Source organism: Phocoena phocoena, chromosome 8 (assembly GCF_963924675.1).
Source record: "Phocoena phocoena chromosome 8, mPhoPho1.1, whole genome shotgun sequence".
In the NCBI taxonomy this organism is placed as follows: Eukaryota; Metazoa; Chordata; class Mammalia; order Artiodactyla; family Phocoenidae; genus Phocoena; species Phocoena phocoena.
Genome location: NC_089226.1, coordinates 20,505,615 through 20,533,464, shown reverse-complemented (window position 1 = coordinate 20,533,464; position 27,850 = coordinate 20,505,615). Strand labels below are relative to the sequence as shown.

The 27,850-nt window shown below is 37.4% G+C and overlaps 1 protein-coding gene across 1 annotated transcript; it reads left to right on the top strand.

Annotated features, from left to right (window-relative positions):
• The first annotated feature begins 3,118 nt into the window (after positions 1-3,118).
• BCO2 (beta-carotene oxygenase 2) lies at positions 3,119-26,762 on the top strand. The gene is made up of 8 exons (XM_065882062.1): positions 3,119-3,327; positions 11,429-11,574; positions 12,844-13,004; positions 14,144-14,311; positions 23,666-23,803; positions 24,399-24,581; positions 25,064-25,174; positions 26,649-26,762. The coding sequence occupies exons 1-8, from the start codon at positions 3,134-3,136 to the stop codon at positions 26,760-26,762; spliced, it is 1,215 nt and encodes a 404-aa protein (XP_065738134.1). The 5' UTR covers positions 3,119-3,133.
• Positions 26,763-27,850: the final 1,088 nt, after the last annotated feature.

The following is a 27,850-nucleotide window of genomic DNA, read 5'->3' as shown; positions in this document are numbered from 1 at the left end:
AAAGCAATGACAATGAAGGAATTCCCTGGCTGTCCAGTGGTTAGGACTCTGCACTTCCATTGCAGGGGACACGGGTTCGATCCCTGGTCAGGGAACTAAGATCCCACAAGCCGCATGGTGTGGCCAAAAAAAAAAAAAGAAAAGAAAAATAGAAAAGAAGAAAAGAGAGAAATGACAATGAAAGAGAAGCCATTGAAACAGATAAAAAATTACAGAAGATTTTGTGGGCCTCTATGCAAATACATTTGAAAACCTCAAGGAAATGGATAATTCCCTGAGGAAATACAGATTACCAAAATTGATAGAGGTAGAGAGTTTAAACAGACCAATTTCTGTTGAAGAAAACAAGAAACTTATTGTGAAACTGCTTCTTAAAAAAAGCAGTAGGCCCAGATTATTTCACAGGGAAATTCTACCAAACCTTCAAATATCAGATAGTTTCAGTGTTCTATAGATTATTTTAAAGGATTGAAAATGAAGGGAAGTTTCCCACTACTTTTTATGAATAAAGTATAATATTAATATCTATACATGATAAAGTTGTTACAAAAAAGAAGACAATTATTCATATTATTTATGAATATCCATAAAAAAGTACAAAATATATAGTACTAATATAATACTAATAAATATTTTCTTAACAAACAGAATCCAACACTACATTAAACATATAATTCACTATAATTAAGTAGGATTAATTTCAAGAATGCAAGATAGGTTCATTATTTGGAAATCCATTACTGTCATATACCATATTAATAGATCTCAAGAAAAATAATCATAATCATAATCTTCTCCATAAATGCTAATAAAATGTTTGTCAAAATTCAACATCCATTCCTCATAAAAATACTCAAGATAGTAGGACTTGAGGGATACTTTCTTAACACGGTTTTGTACATATATATATATACACATACATACATATTTATATATGTATTTTATATATACATATATTTATATATGTGAGTATATGTGTGTGTATATATATACATGTATACATATATATACACGTATATATCTACACACAGATATAAATTCATATATTTTCATTTTAGTCCTAAAACCAGTAATATTAATTGGGAAACATTACAAGTTTTTTTCTAAAGCAGAAACAAGGAAAGGATGGCTACTATCTTCACTTCTATTTAATCAGATGTAGCCAATACAATTAGACTAAAGAAATTAATTAGAGGCACACGGATTAGTAAAGTAAACCTGGAAAGCCGCAGAGAATTAATGACAAAATAACACAAACAAATAAAAGGTGAGGTAACAGGATGTAAAATTAACATACTGAAATCACTAGCTTTCATATACACAAATAATAACCAGTTAGGGGGCATAATGGTAGGAAAAACCTCATTTAAAATAGCAACAAAGAAGAGTAAATGCTCAGAAATGAGTTTAACAAGAAATGTGCAAACTTTCAAACACTCCTAAAAGACACAATTAACTAGAAAGATCCTCTGTTCTTGAATAGGATGGATGATTCAACATCACAAACATGTCAGTTCTCCCTAAGTTAATTTTTAAATTTAATACAATCTTAATAAAAATTCCAGTTTTTAAAGGAAGTTAGACAAATGAATACTAAAGTTCATGTGGAAAAATAAATATGCAAGAATAGTCAAGAAAACACTAAAAAAGAAAATTCTCAGAGAGGGGTGGGGACTAGCCCTATCAGATGTTAAAATATACTATAAAGACTCTATAATTAAAACATTGTGATATTGATGCATGAATGGACAAATAGACAAGTGATACAGAATAAAAAGCCCAGAAATGGACCCAAGAACTTACGGAAATTGAGTTTATAAACTCAATAAAATTGAGGGAGAAGGCAGTTTAAACATCCTCTCATGTCAAAAATGATAAAATTATAAAGATGTTATCTCAAATCACTGCATAAAGAGGGCCTTAAAAAAAAAACACCTTTATTTCCTGCAGTTTAAAAAAAATTGTAAAAAACACAGCTCAACCATATTTAAATGTACAGGTTAGTGTTGTGAAACAGATCTTCAGAACTTTTTCATCTTGAGAAACTGAAACTCTATACCCATTAAACAATAGCTCTCCATTTCCCCCTCCCCTGAGCCCCTGGTAACGACCATTCTACTTTCTGTTTCTGTGAATTTGACTACTTTAGATATCTCATGTAAGTGCTATCATATAGTATTTGTCTTTTGTGACTGGCTTATTTCATTTAGATGGTGTCCTTAAGGTTTATCCATGTTATAGCATGTGACAGAATTTCTTTCCTTTTTAAGGCTATATAATATTCCGTTGTATGTTAAATTTTGTTTATCCTGTTTTTCAGCTGATGGACGCTTGGGTTGTTTCCACCTTTTGGTTATTGTAAATAATGCTGCTGTAAGATGGGTGTACAAATATCTCTTTGAATCCCTGCTTTCAAGGCCGTAGCCTTTTAAGACAAGCCTTTAAGAGAAGACCAAGCCTTTTAGCTTGTTATTCATGCTGAAGACATTAAGCATTCACTCTGTCAAGCATATGAGAGAAAAGACTAAATAATATTAAACCCTTTTAAAAGCAAAGCACAAACTTTCCTTACAGTGTTTTGATGTTCCATCATTTAGATACATCATTTCTATAGTGTAATTATATGGACGAAAATGATTATCCAGTAAGGATAGTCATCTTACTTGCTTACTTTAGCATAGTTCTGATAAATTTGAAAAAATTTTAAATAAATAGAAAATGTAATATGTATAAGATATGAAGATAACTACCTCTAAAAGTTTTGGAATCCATTTTAATTTGAGAAATGTCAAGCATTCCATATGCTGATATCTTGGCTATAGGTTAAAGACAGAATTATCTTAGGTGTCACCAGCTTAGGGTTTTTCTTTAGCCTTCTGATGTGTGAGCTTTTTGATAAGGGGTAAGGGTCAAGAGAATGTAAGTTGCTTTTTCATTGTTGTACTCCAGGATATACTCAAAAGCTATCAACGCTTAATTTCAAGTTCTTTGACTGAGCAGGTTCTGCTGGGAACCCATCCCATTTCCTTATTTCTGTATTTGAAATCTCTCATTTTGGCCCCATGTTTATCTTCCTAATATTTATTTTTGTATTTTTGCTCCTGTTTAAAGGTACAATCACTGGTTTGATGGAATGGCTTTACTTCACCAGTTCAAGGTGGAGAAGGGCACAGTGACATACAGGAGCAAGTTTCTACAGAGTGATACATATAAGACCAACAGTGTTCATGATCGAATTGTGATCTCAGAATTTGGCACATTGGCTCTCCCTGATCCATGCAAGAATGTTTTCGAACGTTTCATGTCAAAATTTGAACCGCTTGGTAAGCAGCCTTTAATATGCTCAGAATTTGCAGGGGATAGTGATGATTCTTTAAATTATTATGATATATGTCAAGCTATATAAATATTGAAATATATATATTTTTGATATGAGAGGATGTTTAAACTGCTTTCTCCCTTGAGAAAGCTGTGGTGTTTAAATAACTCTGGGGTTTGATTTCAGCAATTACTGACAACACCAATGTCAACTATGTGCAGTACAAGGGTGATTACTACATTAGTACAGAAACCAACTTCATGAATAAACTGGACATTGAAACCCTGGAAAAAACAGAAAAGGTAAACTATAGGTTAAAAACGAATATAATAAACCCTAAAATTTCTCTCCATTCAAAATACTTTTTAGAGTAGCTAGTATCTGAAGAAAAAATTGGATCCTTAAACAAAATCAAAGTTACCCACTAATTCACGTCATTGTGTACCCTCTGTCCTGGTTAGAATGGCCTGTGGGGTTGGGGTGTTCCTTAAAGATAGTTCTAGACTTCTTCTTCCTTAGTTCTAATGTCTGAAAGCTAGGACGAAGGAGAAATAGAGTAGTACAGACTTATTTCTTTTAATCTTTTTTTAAACATCTTTATTGGAGTATAATTGTTTTACAATGTTGTTTTAGTTTCTGCTGTATAACACAGTGAATCAGCTATATGCATACGTATATCCCCATATCCCCTCCCTCTTGCATCTCCCTCCCACCCTCCCTATCCCACCCCTCTAGGTGGTTGCAAAGCACCAAGCTGATCTCCCTGTGCTATGCAACTGCTTCCCACTAGCTACCTATTTTACTTTCGGTAGTGTATATATGTCCATGCCACTCTCTCACTTCGTCCCAGCTTATCCTTCCCCCTCCCCGTGTCCTCAAGTCTCTACATCTGTGTCTTTATTCCTGTCCTGCCTCTAGGTTCATCAGAACCATTTATTTTTTTAGATTCCTTATATATGTGTTAGCATAAGGTATTTGTTTTTTTCTTTCTGACTTACTTCACTCTGTATGACAGACTCTATGTCTATCTACCTCGCCAGAAATAACTCAAGTTTCGTTTCTTTTTATATTCCATTGTATATATGTGCCACATCTTCTTTATCCATTCATCTCTTGATCCATTAGGTTGCTACCATATGACCCAGCAATCCCACTACTGGACATATACCCTGAGAAAACCATAATTCAAAAAGAGTTGTGTGCCACAATGTTCATTGCAGCACTATTTATAGTAGCCAGACTTATTTTTGCCAATTCATTTTCTGCCTAGCTACAGGTAGAACTGGACTGGAGATTATCTAGACCCATACTGCCTTCACATTACACATTAATTAAAGATAAAATAAAACTTTGGGCCAGAATTTTAATTCTTATTCTTTTGATCTTTCCTGTGATGTTGTGATCTTGGGCAAAATAAAAAATTCGTACTGGATAATCATTTTTGTCCATTTTTTGTTGGTGGTGGTGGTAGAGTTTTTGTTTGGTTTTGTTCTTTGGTCTTAGTTTCTTTTTCTTTAGTAGGAAAAATAATTTTGATTTCTCAGAGGTGAGACATTAGGGCTTAAACTGTAGTTTTTATATCTTATTTTAAAAATATTTGACACATCCCTACTGTCTATGCATCTAAATAGAGATCTTCCCATGTAACATTTAAGTCTCTGTATGGTCTTAAATTTGCAGGTAGACTGGAGCAAATTTATTGCTGTGAATGGAGCAACTGCACATCCTCATTATGACAAAGATGGAACAGCATACAACATGGGGAACTCCTATGGGCAACATGGTAAAGTTGGGATGGGAGCCTTTTAAAAAATAAATGGGAGTTAACTATCTTCCCACACTTCTGTTATGGCCAAGACGTTAACATATATGAAACTTCATTTGAAAGGTTCAGAAAGAAATCTCCGAAGTAGCATTACTGAACTTAAAATATATAATTTATAATTAAGTTCTGTTGTCTTTTTGCACATATGCTTGGAAGCTGATTTTCTATTTGATCTTTTCAGCATGATTCCCATTTTTATGTTCCATTATGCTTTTTGGCTCACAAGCATTGTAGGGATGAGTAATGTATTTCTCAAACTTGAATTTTTAGGAAGTACCATATTGTAAGTATAAGAAATTTAGAATGCTACAGCAAAGAGATATAGAGAAGGTATACTGTATATTACATAGGAAGGAATTTATTATTACCATGGGAGTAAAACACTACAAAGTAAGTTAAGGTTAAAGTTTGGTTGCATTCACAACCACTTACATCACATCTCTTTCCTGGTCATCCATATACTTCCCCAGCTGCCTATTATTCTGTTCCAGAAGGTTCTAATGGCTAATAACGATAACCAGCATTTATTGAGTGCCTAGTATGTGCTGGTGTTAACCGTATTTTCCATATATTTTCTCATTTAATCTTTATGAAAGTCTCTGAGAAAGGTACTATTATTTTTATTTTTTTTAAATTGAAGTATAGTTGATTTACAATGTTGTGTTAGTTTCTGGTATACAACAAAGTGATTCAGTTACATATATATGTATATATATATTCTTTTCCATTATGGTTTATTACAAGATATCGAACATAGTTCCCTGTGTTATACAGTACAACCTTGTTGTTTATATTCTTTTTAATTAAAAAATTTTTTTTCTGGTACGCAGGCCTCTTACTGTTGTGGCCTCTCCCGTTGTGGAGCACAGGCTCCAGAGGCACAGGCTCAGTGGCCATGGTTCACGGGCCCAGCTGCTCCGCGGCATGTGGGATCTTCCCGGACCGGGGCGCGAACCCGTGTCCCCTGCATCGGCAGGCAGACTCTTAACCACTGTGCCACCAGGGAAGCCCTGTTGTTTATTTTATATATAGTAGTTTGTATCTGCTAATCCCAAGCTCCTAATTTATTCCCCACCCCTTTCCCCTTTGGCAACCATAAGTTTCTTCATTTGTATCATGTTTTAGATTCCACATACAAGTGATATTGTATGATATTTGTCTTTCTCTGTCTGTCTTACTTCACTTAGTATGATAATCTGTATGTCTATCCATGGCATTAAGAAAGGCTGTTATTACCCCCATTTTATAGACAAGGGCAGTGAACCTTGAGAAGATTTAAGATGCTTGCTTAGGCAAGCTTTGGGTGTCTAGTCTGAGTAACACACAAAAACTTGCTACTAGTCACTCCATAATATCATCTTAATTATTCATCACTGACTACAGAGGATCCTCTCAGGGCATGCACATGAATTATCCTGTACCCAAGTACACATCTCCCTCTGTTTGAAAAGGAATGTGTAAGTGTAAGCGTTAGAAGTTTCTGACTATCTTAGCTGTCATTCTGTCATCTATAACCTACGAATCTTTTTTTTTTTTTTTCTGTACTCGGGCCTCTCACTGTTGTGGCCTCTCCCTTTGCGGAGCACAGGCTCCGGACGCGCAGGCTCAGTGGCCACGGCTCACGGGCCCAGCCGCTCCGCGGCAATGTGGGATCTTCCCGGACCGGGGCACGAACCCGTATCCCTTGCATCGGCAGGTGGACTCTCAACCACTGCGCCACCAGGGAAGCCCTACTACGAATCTTTTGTATGGGTTAACTTTTGAATAGGTTAATATATACCTTTGGTAAGTAATTGACTTTGTGGATTGTTCATCTCTACCTCTCCATATTTACATGTATGAGTGTATATGAGAATGAATACTGCAGGTTTGCTTTTTACCAGCTCAAGAAGAGATAGGGTACCCTGGAAACTTCATCACTCAGCCCTCTCTCTTCTTTGTTACCTGACCTCGGGTTGGGATGTATTCTTCAAAGCTGTTATAGGAGACAGCAAACATCTTTTTAGGTAAAATCTTTCAGCAAATGGGTAAACTGACTCAGCAGTATTTTGTCCATGCATCTTTTTTGATCATAAAAAATTTATTTCTTAATAAATTAACTCTAATACCCAAGTAGATAACTTTGTAACTAGTTCATAATATGAGAAATACTGTTTAACCATTCTTAGTTATTTTTCTAAAATAAATAGTCATTATATCAGTGATTCTCAGCCTTTAGAGCACCTAAAAACCATCTGGAATGCTTCCTAGCAATGTAGATCACTGGGCTTCATCTTCAGAGATTCTGGTTCACTAGACCTGAAAAAGGGTTAAGAATCTGCATTGTAACTACACTTTCACTCCTTATCTTGGTACATTTTAACAAGATCTCCAGGTGATTTTGGTGTAAGTGGCCCATGAATCTTTGAGAAACCTTGCCACGAATCATCAGAGTCTGTGCTTGTTATTTTGCCTCAATTTGATGTTTATACGAAGTCCTGAAGAGTCTCCCAGAGTTAGGCTCACAGTATTGGGCAGGTCATTCCTTTAGGTATTCAGTTCTCTGCTGGGTGTTTCCTGGGTGTCTGTCTGCTTTGCTCATGCCTTCAAGACTTGAAGTTAGGACAGTTCATTAACTAGCAGTGTTCAAATTTAGTGAATCGAGTAATTGTCACTTAATCCAATTGCTGAGACAGAACTTTTTTCTCTTGATCTTCTAATCTCAACTAAAACTGGATTTACTTCTTTCTTACTTGATTATTTGGTTCAGTGATGAATTTTTAAACTGGAACGCAAATGTACATGTAGTTGCAGGGAGCTCTACTAGATAGTATGCGTTTGGGGGAAATTTAGTGATTTTCTTTGTAAATAAAGTGCTTGCTAATAATTTCTACCTTTCCAGGTATTTTAAAAAGGCTTTTTAAAGTTAAAAAAATCCTCTAAACATTAATCCAGCTAGTTTTAAGTACTAATTTAAAATACATAAACAGTTAGATAGTAGTATGGTACTCTTGGAACTCTAGAGTTTGTCTTTCATTTCTTTTATAACTCATCACTGTATAAAGCATGGTGTTTTATTTATAATTGGTTCTCAAAACATATAATGTCCTAACCTAGACCTCCCCATCAGTTAGTTGCTTACTCAGTGTTTTTACTAAGATGTCTGATAGATGTTACAAAATTAATTTTTTAAAAACCAAACTCTTGATCTTTCCCCCTAAACTTTCTCTGCTTAAAATGTTCCCTATGTCAGTTGATGGTAACTCTGTCCTTCCACTTGCTTAAGATGATAACTTTGGAATCATTTTTTATACCTCTCTCACATCCACATCTAATGGGTCAAAAAGTAATTTCAATAATGCCTTCAAAATATATCAAAAATCCGACTACCTCGTATCACCTCCATTGCCACCACTCTGGTTTAGGCCACCATTCTTTCTCATTTGAATTATTGTAGTAGCTTCTTAACTAGTCTCCTTACTTCTCCCCTTGCCCCACTTCAGTTTATTCTTAGCATATCAGCCAGTTATCCTTTTAACCCACCCCACCTCATCTAGAATTTTCTCTTTGCTTACTATGGATAGGGCCACGCTGGCCTCATTGCTCTTATTTGAACACTCCAAACTAATTCTTGGCTGAGAATCTTTGCATCTGATCTTCTCTCCACCTGAAATGCGTTTCTCCCAGATATCCTTAAGGCTATCTTCCTCACTTCTTTCAGGTCTTTACTCAAATGTCACCTTCTTAGTGAAACCTTCCCAGACCACTGTAATTAAAATTGCAAACAGTAGCCCCCATCCTTATACACTCACTTCTAATCCCCATTCCCTGGTTTATTTCTCAATATAGTCCTTCTCATCATCTGATGCATTATATTTTTACTTATTGTATGATTTTTTTTTAGAATTTGAGCTTTATAAATGAAGAGCCTTTTGTCTATTTTGTACACTGCTGTATACAAGTGTTTAGGATATGGTACTTAGGACTCTTACAAGAGTGCCTAGAACATAGTTGACACTCAGTAAGTAGTTGCTGATAATGAGTAGGGAACTGTATGGTTATCTTGTTCCAAAGGAAGCTTAGTGATTGCGAAGCTCTATAAGTTACCTAAGTTCTTCAGGACCTACATTGGCACTTCTAACACTAGGAAGATAATTCAATATGACCTCAATATTTGTTCATTCATTGAGTGATTTAACAAACATATGTTGTTAGTTAATCTGTCAGTAGTTATTTATAGTGTACCTACTAAATGCCAAGTCATTTTTTGGTACTGAAGATGCAAAGATGTATCAGACACAATTCCTGCTCCAGAAGAGCTCAGTCTACTAGGAAACAGATAAATAAGCAGAAAATTATAGTACAATGAGATAAGTACTATGATAGTATAGGATATAATTAAAGCATAAAGGAGGGACACCAAATGCCTTTGGGTGGGGAAGAGTCAGGAAAGGCTACTAGAGGAGTGGGTAACTTGAGGAAGTAGTAATAGTCAGATGAATGATGGCATGAATGAATGTTGATGAGACAGGATGAGATGGGACCCAAAGTGACCCCAGGGATCTAGAACACTGAAAGGAAGGAGTTGGACATGGGTACAAATGGAGATTGTTGTTTATGGAGCTGGGGAGTGGGAAGAAGGACAAATAGAATTTGAGGATATTCCTAGCTGCTACCTTATCGTTTCCTATGAAGATGGGATTGAGTTCAACTTCAGAGAGCTAGGGGGGAACCATTTGTGGACATTAAAATACAATAGCTGGAGGCAAGAATATACAGTGGAGAAAAGACAGCCTCTTCAATAAGTGGTGCTGGGAAAACTGGACAGGTACGTGTAAAAGTATGAAATTAGAACACTCCCTAACACCATACACAAAAATAAACTCAAAATGGATTAAAGACCTAAATGTAAGGCCAGACACTATCAAACTCTTAGAGGAAAACATAGGCAGAACACTCTATGACATAAATCACAGCAAGATCCTTTCTGACCCACCTCCTAGAGAAATGGAAATAAAAACAAAAATAAACAAATGGGACCTAATGAAACTTCAAAGCTTTTGCACAGCAAAGGAAACCATAAACAAGACCAAAAGACAACCCTCAGAATGGGAGAAAATATTTGCAAATGAAGCAACCGACAAAGGATTAATCTCCAAAATTTACAAGCAGCTCATGCAGCTCAATAACAAAAAAACAAACAACCCAATCCAAAAATGGGCAGAAGACCTAAACAGACATTTCTCCAAAGAAGATATACAGATTGCCAACAAACACATGAAAGAATGCTCAACATCATTAATCGTTAGAGAAATGCAAATCAAAACTACAATGAGATATCATCTCACACCAGTCAGAATGGCCATCATCAAAAAATCTAGAAACAATAAATGCTGGAGAGGGTGTGGAGAAAAGGGAACACTCTTGCACTGTTGGTGGGAATGTAAACTGATACAGCTACTATGGAGAACAGTATGGAGGTTCCTTAAAAAACTACAAATAGAACTACCAAATAACCCAGCAATCCCACTACTGGGCATATACCCTGAGAAAACCATAATTCAAAAAGAATCATGTACCAAAATGTTCATTGCAGCTCTATTTACAATAGCCAGGACCTGGAAGCAACCTAAGTGTCCATCAACAGATGAATGGATAAAGAAGATGTGGCCCATATATACAATGGAATATTACTCAGCCATAAAAAGAAACGAAATTGAGTTATTTGTAGTGAGGTGGATAGACCTAGAGTCTGTCATACATAGTGAAGTACGTCAGAAAGAGAAACAAATACCGTATGCTAACATATATATATGGAATCTAAGAAAAAAAAAAAGGTCATGAAGAACCTAGGGGTAAGATGGGAATAAAGACGCAGACCTACTAGAGAATGGACTTGAGGATGTGGGGAGGGGGAAGGGTGAGCTGTGACAAGGTGAGAGAGTGGTATGGACATATACGCTACCAAACGTAAAATAGATAGCTAGTGGGAAGCAGCGGCATAGCACAGGGAGATCAGTTCGGTGCTTTGTGACCACCTAGAGGGGTGGGATAGGGAGGGTGGGAGGGAGGGAGATGCAAGAGGGAAGAGATATGGGAACATATGTATATGTATAACTGATTCACTTTGTTATAAAGCATAAACTAACACACCATTGTACAGCAATTATACTCCAATAAAGATGTTAAAAAAAAAGAAATATGGGTGTCATGCATATTGTATAAATCTCTTAACTGCTCTTGCCTAGTTCACAAGTGCAAGGCTTATCTTTTTTCTTAAAATGAATGTAAAACAGTTAAGACAGGACTTTCCATTTTCCAGGTTCTTGCTATAATGTTATTCGGGTTCCTCCAGAGAAAGTAGACCTTGGGGAGACAATCCATGGAGCCCAGGTGATATGTTCTATTGCTTCTGCAGAGAGGATGAAACCTTCTTACTACCACAGCTTTGGTGAGCCCAAAAATAAGGCAAATTTTATTGGGGGCTGCCTTAATGTTTCTGTTGCAGAGGGACTAATTTTGGCAAGTACTGTGTTAATACAGTTTATCAGAGTATGGTGGTAAGAGACGAAGGTTGCATTTTAATGCCAATTAAGTTCATTCTGTTTAGTCACGTACTTCTTATCCTAGCCAACTGACTGATTGAAAAGATATTTTAATACAAGCAATTACTAAAAATTTAATTGGAAACACCAATTAATTTTAAAGTTTTTAATTAATTGACTGCTCTAGGAAATAGTTGTCAGTTTAAGAAATCATTGGTCCCTTCCCAGCGCATTGAGTCAAGCTGAGATTTAGTCACCCAGCGCTAACTCCACTTCAGTTCTCTATGGAGAACGGCCTCTCCCTTCAGCCCCCTGCTCCAGGATTACACAATGAGTAACCCCTAGTCATAGAAATCAGTCTCTTTGGTTTGTTTTGTATTATGTTGTATGTCATTGAATATCTAAATACAAAGGAAAAAAATACATTTATATATGTTTCCACAACAGAGACTATGGACTTTGGGTGATCGTGATGTGTCAGTGTAGGTTCATCAGTTGTAACAAATGGACCACTCTGGTGGAGGAAATTGATAATGTGGAGGCTGTGTGTGTTTGGGGACAGGTGGTATATGGGGAATCTCGGTACCTTCCCCTGCTCCAAAATATAAAGTCTTAATTAAAAAAATATGACCATAAAAAATTGACACAATTCAATATTTTAGGTAACTTTAAAGACCACAAATAATAATCATACAGGAAAGACTTTGATTATATTTTGGGGGAGGCAATTCATATTCCATGTAGATTGCTTCAGCTTTTTCTCAGAATATTTATCTTCTGCATCCTAAACCTTTATAGCCAATCTGCTCCTGGATTGTTACCTCCAGTATAAATAGCAAAAGGATTAAGGAATACAGGTCCAGACCATAAATGACACTTTAATATAATACTTCTTTGTTCCTAAACCAAAACAATTTGAAAACAAAGAAAGAAAGAAAAAGACAAAAAACAAGTTGGGGGCATTCAACCCAAGCTATTCTAAGCAGTTCCTGTTTTTATGTAGGAACAGAAAATAAAGATAGCAAAGCTGGGAAATGATGAAGAATTATTTCTGACTGGCATTTGTTTAGGTCAGCAGTAATGTGTCCAAGCCTTCAGACAAGTCCCCAAACTGTCACATTTCAGACAACTCTAGTTTGCCAAATAACATTTTATTGTTTGCTTGAACCTTTTAGGAATGACAAGGAACTACATTGTCTTCATTGAACAGCCTCTAAAGATGAATCTGTGGAAAATCATCACTTCTAAAATTCGGGGAAAGGCATTTTCAGATGGAATAGGCTGGGAACCCCAGTATGATACACGGTTTCATGTGGTGGATAAGCACACTGGTCAGGTGGAGAATTTTGAGTGTATTTACTGTGAAAATGATTGGACATGAAGGCAAATTTTCATGTGATTGACTTTTACCTTCACTGGGCATTACTTACATAAGACACTCAATCAAGGATATTACCTTCTTCCATAAGTAGGGCTAGTTATTTATTAGTTAGTACAGTGGATTTTGCATATTAGAAAATTGTAGGAAATGGTTTTACCCTTTAAATTATCTGATTCAATTAAAATGACATCTAGGAAATCCTTTTAGCATTTTAGCATGGATTTTTCCATATAATATTTGCTAAAGAGGATATTGTTCATGCAGAGGTCTTCTGTAACTTTTGCAGTGATATTTTTATTAGCTGCTTCTATGATTTCTTGATATGTAAATATGATAGTCCTACCGAAGTCTAAAGCATATTAGTTAAATATCTTTCTATATACTCCTGATTAATAGCACTATTGTATTTGTCTACTTTTAAACCTCTCTAAAGAAATAGTATCCTAAATTTACTGTACCCTAATTTCATTACTAAAAAATCCCATTTTAGTAATGAGTGCATTTTTCAAAGGATTAGTCACTTAATTTATCATAAATTCTTTTTTTTTTTTTTTTTTTTTTTTGCGGTACGCGGGCCTCTCACTGTTGTGGCCTCTCCCGTTGCGGAGCACAGGCTCCGGACGTGCAGGCCCAGCAGCCATGGCTCATGGGCCTAGCTGCTCCGCGGCATGTGGGATCTTCCCAGACGGGCACGAACCCGTGTCCCCTGCATCGGCAGGCAGACTCTCAACCACTGTGCCACCAGGGAAGCCCAATCATAAATTCTTAATAGAAGTACTTTCTATTTAACCATGTAGTTAAGAGCCTAAGATTTATTTATCCTTTAAAATATTGGACCATATTTCGTGAGAACTTTAAAGTTAGTTGAAACAGTTGATTGGTCTATATCAAATAGCCCCAGTTCATTGATTAATATGAGATGAGATTTTAAATCAAAGCATATTTGCTTCCACATTCCAAATTCTGGTTTTTATACCTACCAAGCCTGTCATTTAAAGAGGGGGAAGTCTTCTTAATTTGAGCTTTGTGGATCTGTACCCTAAAGGAAATAAAATAAAATATCTATTTTTCACTGTTTGTGTTTTCCTCTGTAGCTTCTTCCAGGGATGTACTACAGTAAACCTTTTGTTACTTTTCACCAAATCAATGCCTTTGAGGACCAGGGCTGTGTCATAATTGATTTGTGCTGTCAGGATGATGGAAGAAGCCTAGAAGTTTACCAACTACAGAATCTTAGGAAAACTGGGAAAGAGCTTGATCAGGTAAAATTCTTTGCTTTGTCATGAGTTGTCAAAATATTTTTGATCTAGCCAAGTTCTGGCTTTGGGTTTGGAATTAGCTGTTTCTCTTGCCTCTTTTGTAAATAGGGAGGGAGAATGGTTTTAAAGCATTGAAGATACAGCTTTGTAATTTATTTATTTAATATTTCAAAATAATTTGAAGTATGTATTTACATAATACCTAATAAATAAAAAGTATGTTAAAGAAAGCCGAGAAATATGTTTTGAAGCACTTGTGATTAGTTCCTTATTACACTTGGGCACTAAACATACTTACATTTCCTGGAAGGAATAGTAAAATGGACTATAATATTAATTCTTTGATTAAAAAAAGTGTATCAGTTCATCTAGCTTGAAGGGATTTACTTTTTCCTGATAACCAGTTCAAGGCAGAATTTTTCCTTGGATTATGTAATGTAAATTGTTTTCTGCTATAGTTTTATTTTAATTAATTAATTAATTTTTGGCTGCGTTGGGTCTTTGTTGCTGCGTGCGGGCTTTCTCTAGTTGCGGTGAGCAGGGGCTACTCTTCGTTATGGTGCGCGGGCTTCTCATTGCGGTGGCTTCTCTTGTTGTGGAGCATGGGCTCTAGGTGCGCGGACTTCAATAGTTGTGGCTTGCGGGCTTAGTTGCTCCGTGGCATGTGGGCTCTTCCCAGACCAGGGATCGAACCCATGTCCCCTGCTTTGGCAGACAGATTCTTAACCACTGTGCCACCAGAGAAGTCCAGAGTTGCAATTTTCTGATTCTGTTTATGACCTTACTCAAAGTTTTGTGTTCTTCCGCCTTTTTGTTTCAGGTAGAAGAGCTCCTTTCAACCTTTCTTGAAAGGCAGGTTTAGTGGTGCTGAATTCTCTTAGCTTCTGTTTGTCTGGGAATGCCTTTGTTTCTCCTTCATATCTGAAGGATAACTTTGCTGGATAGAATATTCTTGGGTGACAGTTTTTAATCTTTCAATATCTTGAGTAAGTCATTCTATTCTCTTTTGACCTGTAGAGTTTCTGCTGAGAAATCTGCCAGTAACCTAATGAGGGTTCCTTTGTAGGTTACTATCTTTTTTTCCCCTGGCTGTCTTTAAAATTTTTTCTTTGTCATTGACTTTTGACAGTTTTAACATAATGTATCTTGGAGAAGGTCTTTTTGCATTCAGATAATTAGCTGTTATCTTTGCTTCAGAGACTTGGATATCCAGTTGTCCAGGTTTGGGAAGTTCTCAGCTATTATTTCTTTAAATAAACTCTCTGCTCCTTTCTCCCACTCTTCTTCTGGGATACCCATTATCCTTATGTTACCCTTCCTAATGGAGTTGGATAATTCTTGTAGAAATCTTTCATTTGTTTAGATCTTAGTTCCCTCTCCTCTTCTGTCTAATTTCTAGCTTTCTATCTTCAAGCTTGTTAGTTCTCTCTTCCATATGGTCTGCTCTATTTCCAGTGCTTTCTAACGTGTTCATCTCATTTACTGAATTCTTCAGCTCCAGAATTTCTGGTTGGTTATTTTTCATAGTTTCAATCTCTTTGGTAAGGTATTTCTTCTGTTCATTTGTTTTATTTCTGAGCTCATTGAACTGCCTTTCTGAGTTTTCTTGTAGCTCATCAAGTTTCTTCAGGACAGCTATTTTGAATTCTCTACTGGTTAGATTGCAATATTCCATGACTTTAGGTTTGATTTCTGGAGATTTGTCTTTTTCTTTTTGTGATACTGTGTTACCATGTTTTTTTTTTATGGTGCTTAATGAGTTGATGTAGCCAGCACGTTTGAAGTAGCAAACACCTTTCTTCTTTAGGTAAAGCATTTTGTTTTTTCTTTTAATAGATGCTAGCATTTCAACAGGTTAGTTATTAGAGGCCTTTCTTTTGTTCATAAGCAGGTGGCACAAGTTTTTGGTTTCTTGTACTTGAGCTGCCTGTGGCTATATTTGAAAATCAGCACTTTCCACCCTCTACCACCTCTGTGAGAAGTGTTGCCTGGTGCCCTCCCTCTCATACCTTATGCCTCCAGGGTCACTGGTGCTTTGCTGCTGCCAGTGTCACTGCTGCTGCTGCTGGTGTTGCTGCCTCGGGCATCGGGGTGATGGGTACGTCTGTCATGTTGGGGTTGCCTGTGTTGCAGGCACTGCTGCTGTTGGGGTAGGGTGGTAGTGGGGGTAGCCAGGGTGGCTGGGGCCTCTGCTGTGTCTGGAGTTGTTGGGTTCCCAGGCCCCACAGCTGTGGATAGGGGCCTGGGTCGTGGCTACCTCCATGGCTGGAGGGGTCACAGGCCCCGCTGCCACTGTTGCTTGATTCCCTGCGGCTGTGGGTGCTGCTGCAGCCAGGAGGCCGGAGTCATGTGTGCTGCCTCCCCTGCTCTTACTGGGTTCTCTGGGGCTGCAGGCTCAGCTACTGTAGCTGGGAGTCGGGATGATAAGCACCACCTCTGCTTTCCTCTCAGTTCTGCCTCTTCAGTGTGCTCCAGTCCACCCACCTTTAGATGTACAAATGTGTGGAACTCTCTAGCCTTCCAATGTGTTGAGCAGATGAACCTTTCTTGAGTTAACATTATGTTATTGGTTGTAGACTGAAGGGGAGAGACAAAGGGAGCGTATCATGCACTATGACGCCGATGTGTACAGCATGACGCTGATGTGCTTATTTACTAATAATTTTTCTCATGAATGGATGTTGCATTTTATCAAATTTTTTTTGCACCGTTGAGATAATGACATGACTTATCCTTTCTTCTACAAATGTGGTGAGATACACCGATTGATTTTAAAACGTTTATAATAGCCATTGATTGATTTTTGAATGTTAAACTAACCTTCTATTCCTGAAGTAAATCCCAGTTGGTTGTACTGTATTTTTAATATATTTCTGGATTTGCTTTGCTAGTATCTTATTTAACATTTTTTGGCATCAATTTCATGATTAAGATTGGCCTGTAATTTTTCTTTCTTATAATGTCCTTGTTAGTTTTTTAAAATAGATTTAATTAATTAATTAATTTTAATTTTTGGCTGTGTTGGGTCTTGGTTGCTGTGCATGGGCTTTCTCCAGTTGCAGCTAGCGGGGACTACTCTTCGTTGCAGTGCGCGGGCTTCTCATTGCAGGGGCTTCTCTTGTTGTGGAGCACAGGCTCCAGGAACGCGGGCTTCATTAGTTGTGGTTCGCAGGCTCTAGAGCGCAGGCTCAGTAATTGTGGTGCACAGGCTTAGTTGCTCTGCGGCGTGTGGGATCCTCTTGGACCAGGGCTCAAACCCATGTCCCCTGCATTGGCAGGCGGATTCTTAACCACTGCGCCTCAGGGAAGCCCCCTTGTTAGGTTTTGTTCTTAAGGTTTCGCTGATCTCATACAGTGAGTAGGAAATTGTTCTCTTTTCTACTCTCTGCATGAAAAGTATAAGATTGGCATTATTTCTTAAATGTTTGGAATAATTCAACAGTAAGGTCATCTGGGCCTGTAAGTTTCTTTATAGGTAGATCTTAAATTATAAATTACATTTCTTTAATAGTATAGGGTTATTCTGATTCTCTATTTCTTATTGTGTCAGATTTGGTAAATAGTCTTTTTCTAACAAATTTATTAATGCCATCTAAAATTTCAAATTTGTTGACCAAATGTTATTCATGATATTCTATGTTTTAAAAAAATGTATGTAGGGTTAATTGATAGCCCCTGTTTTTATCCCTTATATGGTTATTTGTGCTGTCTTTTTTGTTCCTTTAGGCTTGCTAGGTTCTCATCAATTTAATGAGGCTTTTCAAAAGACCAACGTTTTGGCTTAGTTGATCTTCTTTAATGTGTGTTTATTTTCAGTTTCATCAATTTATGCTATTCTTTTCATTTCCTTTTCTACTTTCTTTGTACTTAATGTGTTCCTTTTCTAACTAAGGATATAAAACCTTAGTTTGTTATTTTTCTACCTTTCCCTCCTCAACATATATACCTTTGGGATGATAAATTTCTGTCTAGCAGAGCATCCCACAAGTTTTGATGTTTTATTACTTTTCAGTTAAAGTATTTTCTAACTTTCACTGAGATTTCTTCTTTGAAAATTATTTTTAAACTTTCAGACAAATGGAAATCTTTCTAGTTATTTTCCCCATTGATTTCTAGCTTAATTTTACTGTATGATTTGAAGTTTATGAAATTTATTGAGATTTGCTTATGGCCCAGAAAAGATTATTTTAAAAAAATGTTTTATGTGCATTTAAAATAATAAATTTTGGATGTAGTGTTTTATATATGTTGATTAGGTCATATTTTAAAATAATATTATTCAAATCTTCTTTATTCTTATTGATCTCTATCAGTTATCATATAACATGAAATGTATATTAAAATCTTTTGCTTGGAGTATAGATTTTTCTGTTTCTCATCATAGTTATGCTAATTTTAAATTTACATATGTTGGTGCTCTGTGTGCATACAAATTTAGAATTGTTTTACCTTCCCGGTTTATTGAATATTTATCTCTAAGTAATGCTTTTTGCCATGATGTTTGCATGCTGTAACTTTCCCATCCTTTTACTTTTAACCTTTCTAAATATGTACCATGTAAGCAGCATACATTTACAAAATCCATTGTGCTAATTCTTTCTTTTTATTTGCGGTACGCGGGCCTCTCACTGTTGTGGCCTCTCCCGTTGCGGAGCACAGGCTCCAGACGCGCAGGCTCAGCGGCCATGGCTCACGGGCCCAGCTGCTCCGCGGCATGTGGGATCCTCCCAGACCGGGGCATGAACCCATGTCCCCTTCATCGGCAGGCGGACTCTCAACCACTGCGCCACCAGGGAAGCCCCATTGTGCTAATTCTTGACTTTTGATTGGCACATTTAGTTAAACCAGTCATTAATATTTTGAGGTTTAAATATGCCATCTGACTATTTGCTTCCTATTTGTCTCACTAGTTCTTGCTTTCTCTCCTTTCTTGCCTTCTCTACATTAGTTGAACATATTTTATTATTTCATTTCCACCTCCCCTCCCCCAAACATCACTCCACCCTCTGACCATTAGCTTGGTAGTTATACATTCTTTTAGTGGTTATTTGAGAAATCACAATATGCATCCTTGATTTAACACAGTATATTATAAATCAGTTCTTTTAATTCCTTCCAGACAATGCAAGGACTCTGGAACACTTTAACTTCATTTACTCTACACCTGATTTATATGCTACTGTTCTTATATATTTTAATTCTCTCTCTATATTAACCCTTATAAGGCATTATTATTAATGTTGTTTTATGTAGTCATAATTACCCATACTACCCATTTACCCACATCTGTACCTTCTCTTGCTCTTAATTCCTTCTAGCCTCTCTGAGCATCCATGTGGAATCATTTTCTTTCTGACTGAGGAACACCTTTTAGTATTTTCTTTAGTTCAGATATGCTGGTGATGAAATCTCTGTTTTTGCTTGTCAGAAAAATGTCTTTATTTTACCTTCTTTCTTGAAGGATGTTTCCACTGGATAAAGAATCTAGGTTGTTATTTTCTTTTGACAATTTAAAGATATCATTTCATTGTCTTCTGATTTCTGTTAAGAAATCAGCTGTCAGTCTAAAGCTTTGCTCCTTTGAAGTTGAACTACCACACCCGCCGCAAAGATTTTCTCTTTGGTTTTCTGTAGTTAGTACTATGATATTTTTTAGTATGAGTTTCTTTTGATTTATTTTTACTATTTTTTTCCTTAAGGATTCTTTTTTTTTTTTTTTTTTTTTTTTTTTTTTGTCGTATGCGGGCCTCTCACTGCTGTGGCCTCTCCTATTGCGGAGCACAGGCTCCGGACGTGCAGGCTTAGCGGCCATGGCTCATGGGCCCAGCTGCTCCGTGGCATGTGGTATCTTCCCGGACCGGGTCATGAACCCGTCCCCTGCATCGGCAGGCGGACTCTCAACCACTGCCCCAACAGGGAAGCCCCAAACATTCTTCTTCAGCTGTGTATATTCTGCTGTTAAACCTAGGCACTATGTTCCTAAACTCATTGCATTTTTCAGTTCTAGAATTTTGATTCCCTTCTCTTTTTTAATTTTAGTTCTCTGCTACAATCCCAATTTAAAATAATTTCCTCCAATGTATTCAGAATAGTTAAAGTCTGATAACTCTATTCTCTGGATCACTTGTGGTTCTGTTTCTATCATTTGTTGTTTATCTTCTTGTTGTTTTTTAAATCATGCTCTCTTGTAATCTCATGTGCTGACTAATTTTTATTCTATACAGAATACTGTGTTTGAAAAATTGTAGGAGGGATATTTTGAGACTCTGTTATCTTCCTCTAGGGAAGATTTTCATTTGCTTCTGGCAGATGGCTAGGGTACATTATCAATTGAAGATATTCTTAATCTAGTTATAGGGGTTGAGAAAATTTGAAACATGATACAGTTACTGCAAGAGCTGGACTATTTTTGTTTATTTTTACTTCTAGGGTACAGCCTAAGGGATCCTGACCCAAAGAGCTAGAGGTTTATCAAGGCTTCCCCTTCTTGGAGACTTTGAACTACAACTTTTATTTTTCTGGCTCCTCAAAACTATCAAAATCTCTTCTCAGTAGGGCCAAGTGATGGGGGAGTTGGTATGGCAATATCCTTATAAAAGGGTAACATGAAGGAGCCTTGTGGTGATGGAACTGTTCTGTGTACCTTGAGTATGGTGGTGATCATATGAATTTACATGTGATAAAATTGCATAAAACTAAACACACATACACACACACACATACAAACACAAATGAGTGTGTGTAAAATTGGTGAAATCTGAATAATGTTGGTGGATTATATCCATGTAAGTTTCCCTGTTGTAGTGTTGTTATGTAAGAGGTCATCATTGGTGAGACTGGATGAAGGATACATGGGATCTCTCTGCATTGTTTGTTTTTTTTAATGTGGTAAAATATACATAACACAAAAGTTACTATTTTAACTATTTTTAGGTGTATAATTCAGTGACATTAAATACATTAATGATGTTGTGCAACCAACATCACTATTCATTTCCAGAACTTTTTCATCATCCCAGACAGAAACTCTGTACCCATTAAATAACAGCACCCTATCTCCTCCCTCTCCCTAGCTCTTGGTAGCCCTTATTCTACTTTCTGTTTCTATGAATTTGCCTATTCTAGGTACCTCATATAAATGGAATCATACAAGATTTTTTCTTTTGTGTCTGGCTTATTTCATTTAGCATAATCTTTTCATGGGTTATCCATGTTGTAACATGTATCAGAATCTCATTCCTTTTAAAGGTTTAATAATATTCCTTGTATGTATATACTACCTTTTGTTTTTTCATCTGTTGGGGGACATTTGGGTTGTTTTCAGCTTTTGGCTATTATGAATAATGCTGTTATGAACACTGGTGTACAAGTATCTGTTTGAGTCCTTGTTTTCAATTCATTTTGGCATATACCTAGAAGTGGAACTGCTGGATCATATGATAATTCTATTATATCTAACTGTTTGAGGAACTGCCAAATTGTTTTTAACAGGAGATGCACCATTTTACATTCCCACCAGCAATGCACAAGGGTTCCACTTTCTTCACATTCTCACAAACACTTGTTTTCTGGATTTTTTTGTTTGTTTTGTTTTGTTTTTTGGTTTATAATAGCCATCCTAATGAGTGTGAAGTATTATCTTATTGTCGTTTTGATTTTCATTTCCCTAATGACTAATAATGTTGAGCATCTTTTCATGTACTTATTGGCTATTTGTATATCTTGGTGAAATGTCTAGTCTAGTCCTTTGCCCATTTTAAAATCAGTTGTTTGCTTTTCTGTATTATTTCTTACAGCTGCTTGTAGGTCTGCAATATATATCTCAAAATTAAAAAGTTTAATAAAAAATTCTTTTATATTTTCTCAGCCTTTCAGCTGCCTGTTCTTAAAAGCAACTGATGTCCTTAGTGGAAAATTTGCCCCCAATATGTAGTTTCTGTGGGTTTCCTTCTTCCAAATCTATGCCCCGTTGTTCTTCATTACCTTTTTCAAGCTCACCAGCGCCTTCAAACAGCTGTTTTAAACATTTTTGTCCAGTTTTTCTATCTGTTCTCAGGGAAACAGTTGATCCATATTGCCTAACTCACCATTATTGGCACTCTCTTTTTGTTCATCTGTGGGTTTGCAAAAGACAAAAATGTTTACATAAATTTAAAAGTGAATTTTTAAAAGCTAATTGTTTATGAAGCTTAAAAATAGCACTAAGTCTTTACTTAGTAAAAACATTTCTGCATGTTATGGAGATGATATGGGTTAGGTATACGGGGGAAAATGGCATAGTTTGTTGCCCATCTTACAATATTTCAAGAGAGGAAGATGTGCTTAAGCCATTCTTACTGTCATAAAAAGTACACTTATTTTATTAGGGTCTCCTGCTTAAGCATCATCTCTGCAGAGATGCTGTGTTGGGGATCCCCCAAACCACTCTTTGTTTTGATGATTCACTAGGAGGGCTCATGGGTCCCAGAATAATCAGAAAAAAAGAAAGGTACATGGGATGAAGTCTGGAGGAAACCAGGTGCATGCTTTCAAGAGCCCTCTCCCAGGATATACTTGATTCCTCCAGCAACTCGTTGTGACAACACGTGTGAAATGTTGCCTGCCAGGGGAGCCCACCCAAGCTGGCGGTCCAGGGTGTTTGTTGGGGATCAACACATAACATATATGGCCCCTACATGAGTAACCTCAATTACTGAAGTTCTAGAGCCCCATAGAGAAGGCAGGTGTTCATTATGAATCACGTTGTTGGCATAAACTATAAGAACAAATTAGCACCGCGCGCCTCAAGGCCTCAGGCATGCGAACGTACTCTTATCAGACTGAACATTCAAAGAGCTCCGTTCCCAGGTGCTGGCCAAGGACCAGCCATGAAAACAGGGCTTTCCTGAGAATGTGCAGGGTTTGAGCAACCCAGGCCTGCTAAGTTAGCCCATTTCCACACAGAGTTCTTCCTGGACCAAACCTGAGGAAGGAAGCATCCATTTTACTCTCTAGTCCCTCACCCTTCAGTGTGTTTCTTATTGGCACTTATCACTATCTGACTTTGAGCTATATAATCATTTATTTATTTGACACTACTTAAGTAACATATATGTCTTATCTATTATCATTCTTTCTCCACTAGAATATAAGGCCAGAGACTGTTTTGTTCACTGTTGTGTTCTCAGTGCCTGAAACAGAGCTTGGCCTATTGTAGGTACTCAACTGATATTTGCTGAGTAAATGAATGAATGAAAATGATCATTTATGCAATTACTTAGAAATGCCAATAATACTGACTGGATCTCAGTTATTGGGACATGCTGTTATTCTATGAATGACAATTTTCTCAACAGTTTATTTCTCTCTCCTGAACAGGTCTATAATTCAGTAGCCAGATCTTTCCCTCGAAGGTTTGTTTTGCCCTTACATGTCAGTTTGAATGCCCCTGAAGGAAAGAACCTCAGCCCCTTGACCTATTCTTCAGCCAGTGCTGTGAAACAGGCTGACGGAAAGGTATGCTATGAATGGACATTAGACTAAGACTTTGATCCTCTGTAGTGTTTCTTCATTCACTAATAAAGTAGTGTGGCTATGTAGTGTGGCTGTTCTCCACAATGTTTGGTGCCCAGTAAGTTTTATAACATTCAGCTGAGCAGGGTAAGGTCATGGAGCATGGCTTGCAAAAGAGCCACAGAATTCTGGGTGGGAGTGAGCAGTGTATTTACCTATCCCTTTTGTGTTTTGAAACAAATATATGAAACTTTCTAATGGTTGTGGAATGTCTAAGTATTTGAGATAGGAATTGACCATCCCACCTTTTAGATAATTTGCACTTACATATCATTGTGTAGCTAACAATGTCTCAGCTTTAGTAGAATAAAAGCCCACTTCTACCTCCTATGCCATTTGATAACTTAGTCACAAAACCAGATAATCTTTTATATGTTCATACACATGATGAAAAGAGGAACAATATTAAAAAATGACATAGAACCTCAGTTTTCAAGCCCTGTCACAAACTCTTATAGGGTGTTAGCCCCACGCTGACCTACACTGAAAAAAGTAAGAATTAAGCAATCACTACAAATCCTTTTGTGCCCTCATTTAGATTTTGTGCTCTTATGAAAACCTATATCCTGAGGACCTAGAAGAGGAAGGAGGTGTTGAATTTCCCCAGATCAACTATGGCCAATTCAGTGGCAAAAAGTATCAGTTCTTCTATGGCTGTGGCTTTCGGCATTTGGTGGGCGATTCTCTGATCAAGGTTGACGTGGTGAACAAGACACTGACAGTAATGAAATTCTCTTTCCTTTTCTGAACTCTTAAAAAACCTATTCTGCCCTTTGAATTAATTTCTGGGTTTTTTTAAAGGTAGGTCTTGAGATTTTTTAATATTTAAGCAGCTCAGCCACTTACTTTTATTAAATCTGAGAACCATGGAATCACATAGATTAGGGGTATGTTCTCTCTAGGGAATCTAAATGAACCACAAGCCCAGAGAAACAATTCTATGCTTGATAGTATTTTGAGAGAAATCATGGGACACCTCTATTTCAAGTTGATGGGAAACTATAATTACACCAGTTGTGTTTGATGATAATGGAATCTGCAGCTGCAAAAGCTCCCTCTCCTATATTTAACTCAGTAAGCCTGATTCTTCTACTGTTGGACCATTGCACTGACAGTCAAGTTCATGCTGGGACTGACAATAACTATAGAAAGCTTCCAGTTCATAACCAGTCTTTTATCAAATACTTTTTTGGGGACTTACAGGTTTGGAGAGAAGATGGCTTTTATCCCTCAGAACCTGTTTTTGTTCCAGTACCAGGAACCAATGAAGAAGATGGTGGGGTTATTCTTTCTGTGGTGATCACTCCCAACCAGGTAAATGTATTTCCGTCATCATCAGAAAGAGAAATAGCACTGGGCCTTCTGAGGGTTAGATTTAGTGATACTGTTGATGGTTTATTTTGATTCCACTTTGGCACCTTCTCCCTTTTCTTCCTCTCCTTATTTGGGTACCCTTTTATCATAATCAGTACTTTATTACTGTTTTAAAGTTCTATTTTAGAACCATAATAATAATTAACATTTGCATAGGAATTTATTTACAAACCTCTTTCATACATATTATCTTATTTAGTCATCAAAACAACTTTGTGGGGTACCATTTTACACGTAGAATTTGTAACTTAAGGAAGTTGAAAGAGACTTGCATCAGATCTCATAGTGGTAAAGCCAGTATTTAAATCCCAAACTTCTGAATTCTAGTCTAATATTTCATACCACCATCTGTGCTGCCAATTTAAATTGAGTGACCCAAGGGACTTCCCTCATGGTCCAGCGGGTAAGACTCTGTGCTCCCAATGCAGGGGACCCGGGTTCCATCCCTGGTCGGGGAACTAGATCCCGCATGCATGCCGCAACTAAAGAGTCTGCATGCCTCAGCGAAGACCCAGTGCAGGCAAAATAAATAAATATTAAAAAAAACCCTAAAAACTAAAATAAAATAAATAGAGTGACCCAAAAATCTAATGTGATAGGCCCTGACCTAGTGTCTCAAAAATGTTGATATCTTTTTTAAAAAAAATATTTATTTATTTATTTGGCTGCACTGGGTCTTAGTTGCAGCACATGGGATCTTTAGTTGCGGCATCCGGGCTCCTAGTTCCCTGACCAGGGATCGAATCTGGGCCCCATGCACTGGACCACCAGGGAAGTCCCAATAATGTTGATATATAACTTCTTGTCTAGGGCAGTCTTGTGGCAGTAGGTTCACTTTGAGTACCAGCTTTGATCAATTATTACTGGCTACCTGGGGTGTTGGATTCTGAGGCTTTTTAAGGTTTAGATGTGGAAAGTGCTGTGATCAATTAATAATGCCTGCCATGGGCTTAGGAGGACTTGGTCCTCATGCCAGGTACTTGCCACTCCTGTAATTAGACCAGGGCAAATCTCAGTCTGCCTTGCAATGCTACCTTTTGAACAGCTCCGAAGTAACACAAAATGGAGGCATTTCATTTTAGAAGAATTTTTATGTCTCTTAGGAGATTGAAAGGGGCAGGTAAAAAGATCCTTAAACCCAAAGAGATCCTGTGAAGGTGATTGATATAGAGAACTTATTCTTTGCTCTAGATATGTACTTCTTCAGGTGTAATTTCCTTTTCTGTTCAGTTCAGCATTCTGCAAACATTTAGTGAATGAATAGGCAAGGCACTGTGCTAGATGCTGGGGGTGGACATGAAGATGAGTAATATGTAGTCTCTTAGGAATTTTACAGCCCACTGGAGGAAACAGACAGATTTTTTTGTAGAAAAAAAATAAGAGGGAATATTCAGTATTGGCTTTCCTTTTCTAGAATGAAAGAAATTTTCTCCTAGTCTTGGATGCCAAGAACTTTGAAGAACTGGGCCGAGCAGAGGTGCCTGTGCAAATGCCTTACGGGTTCCATGGCACCTTCGTGACCATCTGATGGAACATCTACAAGGTTTGGGAACTAGGTTTTAAATGAATGTGCTCTGTACAAAAGAGAGAGCAAAGTTGCACCTTACCTTTCAAACTACAGACACCTGGTTTTAAAATTTCTATTAAAAATGGAATTCATGAGATAATTATGGTTTTATATTTTCTTAGGGATCTTCCTTGAAAACATTAAGCAAGTGTTGATACAGCCTTTTGAAGAGAGTTTTAAATTTATATTTACTGGATATATCTTATAGGTAATAAGAATACATGAAAGAAAAACTAGACCTGATTATCACCACCAGATAAGTGGGTGACAGAGGTTCCCACACTTGGGAGAAGAAATACAGATAACCATAGCTAGTAGAATATGAATATAGGTCTGAAAAGCCCCTTGTTTTTTCCATTACAGCCTGCCTGTTGCTACTGGTCCTAAGGTACTCACAGAGGATGTCACGCTTGGAGGCTCCTTCTAAACTGGCTATTTCTCTGCTGTCCAGAGCAGATGCCACTGCAGTTGAACCACCAAGTTCCACCTCCTACCCTGCCCCCAGCTCAGCCTTGGGAGGCTGTTGTTTTGAGGGATGTTGTTAAAATCAGGCATTTTCCCCTAATCTCCAGGTGTCTAGTTCTTCAGAGAAGCATGAAAAGTTGGTAGTTCTGACCATACGACCCAGCAATTCCACTACTGGGCATATACCCTGAGAAAACCATAATTCAAAAAGAGTTGTGGGGCTTCCCTGGTGGTGCAGTGGTTGAGAGTCCGCCTGCCGATGCAGGGGACACGGGTTCGTGCCCCGGTCTGGGAAGATCCCACATGCCGCGGAGCGGCTGGGCCCGTGAGCCATGGCCGCTGAGCCTGCGCGTCCGGAGCCTGTGCTCCGCAATGGGAGAGGCCACAGCAGTGAGAGGCCCGCGAACCACACACACACAAAAGAAGAGTTGTGTACCAAAATGTTCATTGCAGCTCTATTTACAATAGCCAGGACATGGAGGCAACCTAAGTGTCCATCGACAGATGAATGGATAAAGAAGATGTGGCACACATATACAATGGAATGTTACTCAGCCATAAAAAGAAACGAAATTGAGTTATTT